This window comes from Leuresthes tenuis, unplaced genomic scaffold (genome assembly GCF_036924035.1).
Source record: "Leuresthes tenuis unplaced genomic scaffold, fLeuTen1.0.hap1 SCAF_7, whole genome shotgun sequence".
Taxonomy (NCBI): Eukaryota; Metazoa; Chordata; class Actinopteri; order Atheriniformes; family Atherinopsidae; genus Leuresthes; species Leuresthes tenuis.
Genome location: NW_027325361.1, coordinates 4,213,719 through 4,227,536, shown reverse-complemented (window position 1 = coordinate 4,227,536; position 13,818 = coordinate 4,213,719). Strand labels below are relative to the sequence as shown.

Here is a 13,818-nt window from a genome sequence, read left to right as displayed (position 1 = left end):
TTGTTCATTTAGATTCATTTGTTTATCGTCACGTTTTTTTGGGTTTAACTTTGTTTGTTGAACTGTTTAAATGTATCAAGTAAATTTAGCAAACAAGCGGAGAAATACATATATGTCTTTCGATCAAATGTTGAAAACCTTTTGCAAGACTAGCTTGGTTTTCATCTGCAGTGAGTGAGTGCATTAGCATGTCGCATCATTAAAGGAGGCTCAACCCTTTTCAGGCGGGTAATGCTACTGTGCGTGACTTTCTAACCAAACAATTATACTCTGAAATAAATGTTTTTTTTAATCATTTGACCAAAAAAAAACCCAAGTCCATTGTTTGTCTCATCAAATGCATGCAACTGCTGCTGCAGCAGTCAGCCAACAATCCTTGCTGCTACAGCCTGTGACTGTCTGCCTCTCGATTGAGCTGAGCCGTCACCATATAACTCTGATGTAACTCACAATGCACTTTAGCAGCTGGGAAGACAGACTGTGTTTTTTGTTCACTTGTTCACTTTTTAAAAGTTTCCAAACAAATTTTAAAAGTAGCTAAATTTGTTGCTCTGTGCTTTATGAAAAAAACGTTGCGAGGGTGGTGTGAAAATGTGTTAAATCTAGCAACAAAAGTGCTCTGGTGGTATCACCACATCAAGCTACAAACATGAGCATTTCTACTGCACGGTCACACCAAAGTCAAGCCTCATTAGCATCATAACTGTCTTACAGCAGGATAAATTCAGAGATTGTTAATGTGGCTTAATAATGTGCTGGTGCAGTCTGGTGTCATTTTAACAGACAAAATAAAGGCAAAGTACAAAAATACTGTAAAATGTGCATTCTTTTTTGTCCTTATGTTCATGAAAAATAAAAAACAATACATTTTATAAATTATTGCAAACATGATGCATTACATGTGTCGTAGTACTGTGTAAAAGACTGATCCAGCACTCATTTCTTTATATTTTCTTTCAAGCAGCCAGACTTTCTTCTAATCTTTTAAAGTGGTCTTGAGCAATAGTTCCCCAGGTTTTCTGAAGGTCTTTCAAAGTTTGTCTTTGGACATTTTCTGCTTTTTCACTCATTTTCAGTCCAGTCCTTGTACCTGACCATTTTCAGAGGAATCTGTTTTTGACCTATGAATCATTCCAGCAGAAAAAAAGGCTCCTAACTGAAGGGATGAACCAGTGTTGTGTCGACACATAACAGACAACTTAGCAAAGAAGCCACTTTAAATTGGATCTTTAGAAACTAGCAGCCTGTCACAAAGACACATCATTTGTTCCCATTTCTTTAGTTGTATCTATGAAAAACAGCAAAGATAAAACAGTTTGACAGACATAAAATAGGATTTCTGCAGCAACAAGGTGATTCCCAAAGAGCTATTAGCTGAAAACTTGGCATATCTCAGCATGGTGTGCAGTGTGTCCTTAAAACATTTGAGGAAACTGGACAAGTGGAGGACAAAAGAAGAAGTGTCAGGCCTAAAAAACTATCTAAAGCAGATGAACAGGATCTGAAAGTGATGTCCTTAAGAAAGAGGAAAAAATCCAGCAAAGACCTGACAGGACCTGAGAGATGCATCTGGACCTTCAGCTGATCCATCTACTGTTGGCCCAAGCCTCATCAGAAATGGTCTCCATGGAAGGGTGGCTGTCAAGAAGCCATTCTTAAGGAAGGGAAACAGGGAGAAAAGGCTGAGCTATGCCAAATGACACAAGAAGTGGACTGAAAATCAGTGGCAACAGGTCTTATGGAGGGATGAATCCTCCCCAGAGCCCGGACCTCAACATTATTGAAGCAGTGTGGGATCATCTGACAGAGAACGGAACAAAAGGCAGCCCACATCCAAAGAAGAGCTTTGGGATGTCCTTCAAGAAGCCTGGAGAACTATTCCTGAAGACTCCTTAAAGAAATGACAGAAAGCTTGTCTCAGAGGGTTCAGGCTGTGTTGGAGGATAAAGGAGCTCAGACCAGATATTCACTTTTAAGATTTTTTATTTTACAATCAAATTTTTTTGCCTTATATACTTTATTTACATTTAGGTTTCCACGTGTATTAATCAATCAGTACAACTATTTCCCAATTTCCTTAAAATATAGAAAGAAATGAGGGGTAGCTCAAGACTTTTGTACAGTCCAGAACATCTGGCCCTGTTGAAAAGACATGGAAAATAACCAAATAGCTTTTAATGCCAAACCTGACCTCCCCTAAGCTCACAAATACATATTTCTGTGATAGTGAAATGCAACGAGACTGTTCTCCTGTGTCTTAGCTGTTTTCCTGTGAGTCCTTACATCTCAAATAGAAAGTCAAGTCCAAGGACATGTGTAACATGAACTATTGCGTAACTACGTTGATTGATGACAGGACTGGAAGTTTAAAACTCTGAGTTTGTTTAACTCTTCTGATGAACATTTTAAGGGTTCCTTTCTGTACTTATGAATCTTCTGTAGCTGTTTAGTTGTTGTGTTCAGTCTAAGATGAGCTTTCATTCGCATTCTGTCTACATAAAATGGTTAGTACAACTTTTTTTTACTACAAATAGCATCTATAACTTTTGTAAAATATAAAACAGTTGATTGGAAGGAAGCAAATTATTATGTAAGTAGTAAGTGATAATATTAATATCCAATAAAAAGTCAAAAGTGACTTAATTTTAGCTTGTTAAATCTGGTTAGTGACCATCATCTGAATAACAAGTTGAACAAGAGAACATCAATGACTTCATGTCACTGTCACAAGTGAAAAGTTCACAAATATCCTGTTTTTCTTCAAATGTTGGAATTTTTTCATTTTTAAAAGTCCATGTGCATGAATGCCTGAGTCCTGGTGGTTGCAGCGTGAAGCTGCAGGCTGGGAGTGTTTGCATGAACAAAGCCAAGGGCTCTCTGGCCTCGTCCCACAGGGAGAACTTGGCAGCTTGGCATTCCTACTCCACCAAAACCATGCCAGCAGCAAGCGTTGTCAAGGGCAACAGCTGAGAGAGCTGCTGAGTTTGGATCTGAAGTGGACCACGTGGACCTGGAACCTCCTTCTGCTCCTTCTACTGTAAATAGATTCCCTTCGATTTGATAATGTTTCTTTTTTGGAAAAAAATAGTAAACGTTTGACCTTCATGAAAGTAAACATACAATAAAAAAATTTATATTATTGGAAACACTGGAAAACTACTATCTTTTACTATAAATTAATTAGCTAATTACAGACATACAGCTAATTACAGTGTCCCAGATGCATTTTGCTTGAGTCCAAGCAGGGAAACACTCACATAAAACAAATAAAGATATAACAAAACAAAAGCTAACATATCTGTAGTATTGGAGAGGCCATAAAAATGTGGAAAATACCATGTTTCAAACCAACAAAAACACAGTTTGCTGCAACCGTTTGGCGACAAGAACATGCAAAACAAGACAAATGTGACATGAAACCCCCCATGAGGTTGGAAACTTAACATTTCAAGGATACCGCAGAGGTGCAGGGGTGCGCATCAACAAAATCAGGACACATTCTGACTATTCACCTCCTCTGTCTGTCCAGTCAGGTCTGACTGACAATCTTTTACAATCAGTCCTTAAATGTGACTGTAATACATTCAGCTTTGGAAAAAAAATCCATGATATCACGTGTCAGATCTAACATGGTCTGTGATCAGAGATGTTTTTATGTTACCTGTTACATCATCTTTGCATTCAGCTGAAAAAAAAAGATTGAATGTTGATAACACAACCTGCACTCGGGGGCATGTAATTTACACAGATGATATTCTATTATGTCATGATACCATAAAGACTTAGAACTGAAAGCTGTGCACTTTCCTTTTCAACAACATAACGGTTGTATCACTTCAATGTAACCATGTACAGAGGCTCTTGTATGTCGAAAAGAAAAAATAACTGTGAAACTATGCAAGAGGCGATGATTTAAAATTGAATTTTTGGCCGATATGTCTTACGAACAGCAACAAAACTGCAGATGCAAAACTGGATGTCAAGATTCGATCTTTCAGTTATACATGATTTAAACAAAAAGATGCTCACATGAACGTACTCCAACACAGTTCTCGGTTCTCTGAAACTCACAACACTTCCCACTCTAAACAAGCTGTTGGTAATTCATCAAATGCAGATAATGCATACACTCAAATGCTTTTCTTCTAATGGCTTTTTGCCACAGTTGTGTGTGAAAGAGGACCCAGATACAGGTTCAGGACGCAGTACGGAGTGGAAAAAAGAATTAATAAACCTAATTATAACACAAGAAAAGTCACTGCTATGGCAGGTTGTCCCAGGCACACTTGGCATGAGGATAACAGCTAATGCTGCGGAAACAAATAGGAATAAATAAATCAGGTTGAATGTTGTTGTTAAAAGATGGCAGTGAGTTGTGGTCGGAAACCGATACATAACCTCGGCCTTATGGAGAGGTCAACTTGGGTAGATTACAGCATGTTTAGGCAAGATTTCTTCTTTAGAAGCAGAAACAATCGATCATTCATGCAATGAGTCATGTGAGTTAAATGTTGCCTCCTTTGGAATCTAATCAAGAAGATGTTTCCATCCCCCTGAAGCACATTTATTCAAGAGTTAAAAACATTTTTTACCATTTTGCGAACGTTTTCCACAGCACAGCTCACAAAATGTACATAAAAATGTTGATGTTGGATTGGAAACACCCTGAGGAAACTGCACCGCAACTGTCTGTCAGCAGCCATTGATGTATGTGCCAATAAATCTTATCTGTAAACAGTTAAGATCAATCACACCCTATTCGGTAAAGCCTTCAGCCTTCAGCACACGTCTGTTCAGGCATTCGACCGAAAGCTGACATGAACAGTTTTAAAAACTAACCAAATCAGCCCTGAATAAAAACACAAATATAGTTGTACTTAGATTTAAAGACTAGAAAATTTGGCAATTTTTTTGTTATTTTTGCCCTACAGATGAGGGATAAAACATCACTGTCATGAGAACTAAATTATTTGTGTGTCCTGCACTTGTACAGCTCAAAAAATGAACTTTTGTCATGTTGAATAGGTCACAAAGATGTCATCGAAAGCCCAAAATAATGTCAAATGACCATAAAGCGAAACAGTGTGGTGCAGGGCTGGACTCCAAAGTCATGAACTGCGGTATCTCAGCCCCTGGAGTTTCAGGCAAAACAAAGGTCAGGGTATTTGAAAAGGAGTCAGATGCACAAAGTTCTCAAATGTTGCTTTAAAAGAAAATCTCAACGTTAGAGTATATTTTTGTGCATGTGTATCTTAGCTCAGCAGCTGCTCACGACCATCCTCCCGAGCTGTAATCAGTGGTTTAATGAGTCTCAGAGGCTTTCATATTCAACACAGTCAGCCTGAGAGTATGGAGTGTTTGATGCTCCACCTAAAAATCCCTTACTTCATTAAAAAAAACACACACAGGCACGTTCACCCACCAAACTAGACGCGCTCACATTTTGAACATGGCTTCAGGTTTATGGATAACCAACCCAGTCCAACCATAGTCACGAAAACTTCATCTATGACTCATGTCCACAGACTGTATTTTAGCAGTTTTTAGCTTAATAGCTCCATAGAGCACCAAAGTGTTCCACCTATCAAAATGTCGTTCACATTGGAGGTTGAAATGATTGGATGATGGAGCTACATGCCATAACATCTCAAAGGAACTAATTACTTAAGACATATATACAAATGACTTGATTGAGGTCAGCCAAACATCATGGCCTGTGTTAAAAAAAGACTATGTTAACGTCACAAACCCTGCGCTAAACTCACAAAAAGTGCTTGACACGTAAACCACAAGTCCAACTGAAATACATAACTCTGGAAGGTGCTAAGTTAATTAAACCAGGAGGAAAAAAAATTATTTTGTCCTCATCTGCAGTAGAAAGTTTCATATTTTTCCATGAGACTGGGCTGGAATAACAATTCAATGAAGGGAGGATGAACAGGGGAGGTGAAAAAGTTGAGAACCTCGGTGAGTGTTTGTGATAAGAGAGATGATTCCACTCAGAAGAAGATGAATAATTTCTCTCAGGAATAAGCAGGAAAAAAAGAAGTGGGGAGGAATGATCAGCCACCTGTAACACTGCCGCCCCGCTGAGAGGAGCGCTTTGAAAAGTCAGCGATAAGGCGCATCATTAAACAGAATAAGAAAGACGGGGATGAAGGGAAGAGGCAGGAAAGAAAGTGTTGAACCACTTCTGTTTTAAGTGGGAGCAGTTTGGTCCCTCGGGACACATTCTGGTCAGGCGCTGACAGCTGTTGTAGCATGGAGAGTAGAAGCACACAGACCCACTTACAAAGCCTCTTCTTCTCTTTTTAACCGTCATCCAGAGGGAGCTTTCTGCTTCTCTTTCCCAGTTAAATCTTCTCTGTGCTTCTACATTATTCATCTGATGATTAATCCAGCTCCGGACTGTCTAAGTCCCACTAAATATCACTGTAAGTGCCTAAATTCTATATTTAGCCTTAGATTTTTGGGAGGAATTAATATACACAGACATGACTTAGTCTTCATTATTTTGGGAGGGGAAAGCAAGCCGCACATATTTCAGAGAAAGAGGAGGAGAGAAGAAGAATATGAAAACTGGCCTGGTTTCTCACTCCCATTATGTCTGATTTTTTTTCCCACAATTCATTTGGGAACCGTGCCATCACGAGTCTGAGGCGAAGAAACTTTGATGCAAAAATAAAGTTAAAATAACAGACAGCATCCCAAGAGACAACCAGGAGCCATTAAAGAAGCCACGGTCCCTTCACAGATGACCAGGAATTAAATACATTTTCTTAAATAACAAAGATTCAAAGCATGGTTTGATTATTTTGTTTTATGTATTTTTAACAATAGAACTGGTAAAAGATGTATATCAAAGTTATATTTAGAAAGGTGCTCTTTCAATGGATAATTTCAGCATATATTCATATTTGGGTTTCTGAAGCAACTACCAGCTAAAAAACTTCAGATATAACATTTCACTGTTTTGTAGCCATTTAGATCTAAAGATACATTTATTGTGAACCATTCAGATTTGCACGATTTCAGTTCATATTGCTGGTTTGTTTGTGCTGCTTGTTTCATATTAAAGTCAGAGGGAGGTCTCTCCGTTTCAATTCTGGTTTGGATTAAGTTGAAAAGTCAGAGAATTTGGAACAAATTAATTTGGTGTAAACCACCTACTGACAAAGTTGCCTTTTGTCACAAATGTTGAAATCATTATTTTTGCTCGACATCAAGCACAATTCACGGGTGTTTTCTAACTTTACAGAATGAGCCCGATAAGTCAGTCGTTTGTGCAAATTTCAATGAGAATCAAGGCCCAAAGACATCTACATCTCTCAGTTGTGGTTAGTGGTTACTTCACAAAACAATGCAAGAATGTTCCTGGTTAGAAATTCTGCTTTTTGCATGTTTTCCCTGTGCATGCATGGTTAAAACATGCATTTAAAGTTGATTGATGAATCAGAGCATGAGTGTGGTTGGTTGTCTCTTTGTTGGCCCTGTGATGGACTGACAACTTGTCCAGGGTGTGCTCTCTCGCCTGGAAGAAGCTGGGATAGGCTCCAGCCTTCTGTAAAGGATGCAGCGGGCATCAAAAGCAACTCAATGAATGTTCAGGCGCTGAGAGTTTTGAGTAAGTCTGGCTGTGGCTCACGGTTGGATCATCCAACATCCAACTTACTGGGTGCACAGTAAAGGACTTGGATGGTCCCAAATTATGCACGATGCATGTTCCACGACGCAGTGACAACATCAAAGAGAATTATCAACAAGTAGGAGGATGTTTTGATCATTAAATAATTCATTTGAATAAGTATGGATGAGTTTTAACTATACATCAAACACATATTGTCAGCAAAGTTAACATACTGTAATTTGAACTGATAAAACACCACAATACGATGATGACATTTTCTGCAGATACCCGATTCTTTCTGATTCTGTGGAATACTGAAGCTTGACAACAGATCTTTTGTGCTTTGCTGTGTAATAGTAAACTGGTCAGTACATTTTGTCAGCTCTTAACAGCTGCAGCAGGCTTCAATGTTAAGGTAGGGCAAAGTCTCCAGGAAAAGTGCAGGTCTGTGGAAGAATTCTGTCATAAAGACCAAACTGGGTTACTGCAACTTTCAAGGGACACTTACTGGCCTAAAAATCCTTTTCCAATACTTGAAGTCTGTAAAATAGTCAATAAAAGGCACAAAGATGAGAAAACCACTGTTATTTCCCATGTTATAATGCTCCACTGTACACTCCAGATGAGAAACTTTAAGACTAACGAATGGGGAACCATCAGTGAGCTTTGTTTCTTTTTACTTTGATTTATTGATAAAGGTGTAAAATTATTATTTTCAAGTTGCATTTTTAAGTTTTTCTAGACTTGGTGACCATGTAAAGTTGACACTAAAAGCCATATTCAACCAGTCCGCAAGGAAATTTGCAGGAATCTGTATTTTGCACTTCTACGTCTGGACAGGGGATCAATCTCTTAACCTTCTGATTCTACCTCCTGAACCACATTCTAGTGACTTAATGTTGCCTTAATGGGAGAAATCCTTGTTGGGCTATTGATTTAGGAGCTAACGGTAGCTTCACTGAAAATCCTTTGTTCCTTCAACACTAAAAAAACTGAAGTCACCGCTGTATGACCACTGATTGGCCTGAATAAAAATAATTTCATGGCCAACTTGTTTGACTCTGTGTTTACTTTCATATCCTCAGAAAAATCATTATCCACAACAGCACCTGCGATCATAAACTAAACTCTTTGTGATTTAAGCAGTCAAATTATTTAATTGTAAGCACAGAAAAAAACCTGAGATGGTACAAGTACTTACATTATTGTACTCTAGTTTCATTCATAAAACTGGTCAACTTCCCATTTTTTGTATATTTTAAAGTAAACATTTAATATTTAGCATTTAATTCAATCTATGTTCCTAAAATCATGTCTGCACAATCTGTGAATTTACTAATGTATGGCCTCACCTCTGACATTTAGTCTGTGAGCACCTGGTGCGACTGGAATGGGTGTTTGCTAAAGGCCATAATTAAATGAGTATTGAATCAACATCAGCATTGCATTGCTTTTTATAACACTGCTATCTTTACATCGGTATATAAAACATATTACGTAATAATAAGTACAATTAACAGTGAATATGCTCACCTACACTGCAACTGATAAATTTATGGGGACAAAAACACAAATGCAAAAAGAAACGGACGACAGGGGACTTGTAGGGTAAGCAGAGCAGGTGTGACACAGAGATGAAGCAGAAGCAGGGCGATGTGACAGAGATGAGCTCAGGATGCCTTTCAGCCCCTGACTGCTCTGATTTCCTACATGACCCAGTGAGCAAGGAGACACATTCGTCTGCTGCATGGCTGCATCGTGAAGCTCGACACAGCATCTCCAGAGCTGACTGCCTGCTCTGGATCAAACTGTATTTCGACCGATTAATCAGGGATGCGAGTATGTACTACCCCTAAATGTACACTGTCCCTATTCTAGCTTCGCAACAGGCCACGACCCTCTGGATCTCTACTTTGCAACTACACTGACAAGCCACAATAAGACCAGAAAACTTCTGGCCATACAGACACCTACAGAGAAACCACAACTGTTAAACTAATCCCTGACCTTACTGAGGAACACGTTATTCTATTTTCATTAAATAAACAGCAATCGCAAGAGACTATTTTCCTCTAACGAGCGGTAAAAATCTGATCCCTGAGAAACAAGCAGAAGTTGTATTGTTGCCCAAAGCCAGCAAATCATCTGGCCAGTGACAAGTAGCTGAAAAGCATGAGGTATCACTGAAATGTCAGCTTATGTTCAACCTGTAGTCCCATCATGTTACACACTTTATGGTAAAAGCGTTGCAACAGCACAGAGTGCAGGGTTAGCGACTTCCATCCAAACAGACCTCCATCCGCTTAATTCAATTCAGGGCCACGGGGGGGGCTGCCACTGGGTGAGAGGCAGGATACACCCTGGATGGGTCCCCAGTTCATCACAGAGACAAACCTAACAAACAACCATGTAAGCTGCCACTCACTCCTACAATCAATTCAGAACCCCCAGCTAACCTAACGTACATGTTTTTGGACAGTGGAAGAAAGCCAGAGAACTCAGAGAGAAGAGAATACATGCGGATACATGGGCAAACTCTGCACACGAGCCCTCCAGATGTTGGACGATAGTGCTTTTAAAGACGCCATTTTGTAATTTTTACAACAAATTTTTTAAGTATGAAAGGAAACAGCTTTCAAACTGTCATTGAATGCTTTCTCAAAGGGATTATTGGATTGACTTAGTGTAAAGTGCCCTGAGATGACTTTTCAAATTAGGGTTACAATTTAAAGTATACTAAGTAACAGATAAAGTACATGAAAATAAGACTGATGAGATAATAGTCACAGGATTTATTAAACTACAGTAATTACAAATTTCCCTTCTAATGTCTAAAAATGAGAAGAAAAAATGGCCTAATTCCTGTTTACTCTGTCCTGTTTTAATCTACCATAAAGGTCTGAATACGGCCACGGTCCCAGATTATTGTTGGCTGATTTGAGAACAGAGAACATCGGCTGATTAATCAGTCCCATGCAGTGGGTTGGTGGTGTCAGTGAGCTGGTGACCAGCTGTGGCGGTAACTTATGTATGATTTCCACCTGTGAATGTTGCCTTCTAATTTCCCATCAGTTGCCAGTGCTTGCTTATTACTGAGCAGAGCAGCAGCTGGGTTCACTGAGGATATAGCCTCTGAATTTTGTCCCTTTTGCTGGGCCATAAGCATGGAACTCTGCTTTAAGTTTATGTGGTGTAGCAAGATGATGTTGGGATGAATACAGTGGAAGAAGAAACCTGCATCAGTGATGCCCTCTTATATGAACTTCCCCCATTGGATTAGAGGTTAAAGATTGAGCTGGCGTATGGCCCAGTAAATTCATGCATTTACTTCATTTAATGGTCTTTACCAAACCAATTAGACAGGCCATAGTTATGTTTCCATCAGAGCTATAACTGCAACAGTGAGGCAGCAAAACTTTCTCAGGCATGACAGAAAAATAAAGTTCCCAGATGGACAGAGGTTTTCACATTTTTTGGATCATTTTGCAAGTTACTGCTTGCAGTAATAAATTAACTAAATTATTCATCCATCCATCCATTTTCTATACCCGCTTAATCCAATTTAAGGTTGCGGGGGGGGGGACTCCACACAGAAAAGGCCCCAGCTGGGAATCGAACCTGGAACCTTCTTGCTGTGAGGTGATGGTGCTAACCACCACACCAAGTACAAAATTATGGAGAATACATTTAGAATATCAACATTGGAATGAGTCATAACTGGGTATATACAATATGCACTTAGGTAATATGGCAACAAATTTTAAACTGAGGGCTAAACACAAGTATCATCTTTTGCTTTTTGCAGTCTTTTGCATCCAGAACTCAATCTCCTTGATATGACTAACTGACACTCTGCATGCATGATAATGGGTGTGTTACAAGGTTGACATGCTGAGATTGGACCAAACGACTAATGTCCTCTCGTCCTCCTTTACTTTCTGCTTCTCCTCTGCTGGTCAGGCAAGCCAACGGGAGAGTAATTGGTTCATTTAAATGTCAGCAACATCAGATCTGGGAGACAGAAAGGTCTTTCTTCCTTAGCTGAGTATTTATTCTACAAATCTTTTGTCCAGGGTTTTAACTTCAACAACCTACTGATATATCGTGGATATGTTTGTCTGCCATAAGTCAAGCAAATCTAAACAGGATTCTGTGGTTTTCACTGATGCACTGAACCAGATGTGAACTGTAAATTTAAACAAAAAAGAGCTCAAACATGTTGTCTTTTGGGATAAACCCATTCGCATGTTTAAACAGTTCCCACAGGTTTAGGATTGTGAGTCCACGGACCGTTTTTTTGCAAAACCGCACTATTAGCACCTGTCTGGCCTTGAATGAGGTTTCAGGGCGGATATGCACCTCATTCATCGCTCTTTATGAATGAGGCTGAAGCCGAGCATTCAGAAATGTAAACAAATATCTCAGCAACATTTTCATCAGTGTAATCAAACCATAAGGATGCAGGCTGTCACAAACATGCTGGACTACACCCACACACACGTTTTACTGTTTCAGCTAAATGTCCAGCAAGGAGCACTGATAGAAAACCCTGTGGTAGAGAGAGGAGATGATGAGGATGGCAGTGACTTAAAGTGCTGCATGAATCCTCCCCAATTATCCACATACATCAAGAAGAAAAGAAAAAGCTGCAATTGGGATTCAGTGAAATCAGAATGCATTACAAGGTGACATATACTTTGCATGCAAAGGGCTGAATTTCATATATCCTGAACAAAGCACTACATCAGTTTCCATGTTAAAGTGAATAGATTGTTGTTCAGTCCCAGAATTCCTGCAGGCATGTAAGTGGATATGCGGCTGAATCAATGCATGTATGACTGAATGACACATAGATTTAAGGAAACATACAGTGTATTCTGAGAGATTTCTATGCAGTGAAAACCATTTTAAAGTAAAGCTGCTATTAACTCAATTTTGAGTCCATAACGGCTTAAACACATTCATCATGCTTATGGAGTACAGATCTATTAGTCGATATGTTTGAAAGGATGCTTATGTAATTATCAATTACAGTTTACAATTTAAGAAAAAAGAAAAAACCTCCTTCCTCACATTCAGTGCTAAACTGCACACTGAAGGCGATTGAAAGAAACCTCCTTACTCAGATTAGCCGACACTTGCTGCAAGATCCCGACAAGCTCATTTCCATTTTCCTCTTTTACACGAGCCCTCACGCATCCTTCTATGTCTTAACATTGAAACGTTGTGCTTGATTCGGGATAAAAAACATCCCAATTCATCCGTTTATGTCAAATCTTACCATTTTATTGCCACACTCCAAATGAAAGTCCTGCGCTTCGGCTCCTGAGCGCACGTCGCTGGAGACAAACCAACCCTCGCGGGGCTGTGAAGGTTCACGATCTGCCGGTGACACAACTTCCAGTCAGAATGCAGATTGCTTTCTTTCTGACTTCACAGTTGGAAGAATGCAGTGATTTTGCTTTATGCGCAAAGAATTAAGATGTCAAATAAGATTTTCGCTCTCGTGCGAGGAAAGGGTTCAGTTGTGATTAATTCGAGCAATTCCTCTGCCCTGCGGATGGCTGATCGCTTCGCCCTCCGCGCAAGAATGCGCTATGCATTTCAACTAGCCCCCTCTCCTCCACTCACTGTCTCTCTTTCTCTCATCCACACACAAGCAATTCCACACATGCGCGCAATGGGGGACAAATCCAATCTTGCAAGATAAATGGAAACATAAACGGGTTGTGTTAAATAATCAAGCCTCACCAGATTCAACAGACAGGATGATATGGGTGTGATGTGGTGGAACTGTGTGTGTGTGTGTGTGTGTGTGTGTGTGTGTGTGCGTGTGCGTGCGTGCGTGTGTGCTCCCAAGGTCGTCATGAAGGCTCATCAGATTCAAACAAAAGTGATCAGGACCATGGAGAGTGGTCTTAATCTTTTTATTGAATCCCTGGAGGACAAAAAAAGAAAATGTGTTGCAGGAGAACACCTGTTCTGATAAAGGCCGCATTTTCTGTTATGGGGTTTAAAACTCTTACATACTGCATATTGTGGTTGTTCAATAATTAAACAACTGATAGTTTCAACCTTTAGAACTTGGTCTCACAGACGTTTATGAATCTGTCTTTTTGGAAATTAATCCATCCACTCATATACTGACAGAGAAATTTCTCTTTTTTTCTGCTAATGGGCAGCATTGTTAA

General features: G+C 39.5%; 1 protein-coding gene across 2 annotated transcripts in view; it reads right to left on the bottom strand.

Moving 5' to 3' along the window:
- Nucleotides 1–13,238, bottom strand: part of adcyap1r1b (adenylate cyclase activating polypeptide 1b (pituitary) receptor type I) — a 32,665-nt gene extending 19,427 nt beyond the window's left edge. For both annotated transcript variants that reach the window (XM_072388948.1, XM_072388949.1), the window contains exon 1: nt 12,909–13,238. In XM_072388948.1, the coding sequence (XP_072245049.1) occupies nt 12,909–12,911 (3 nt within the window). In that variant the 5' untranslated portion in view covers nt 12,912–13,238. The remainder of the gene's footprint in view (nt 1–12,908) is intronic.
- Between the last annotated feature and the right edge of the window lie 580 nt (nt 13,239–13,818).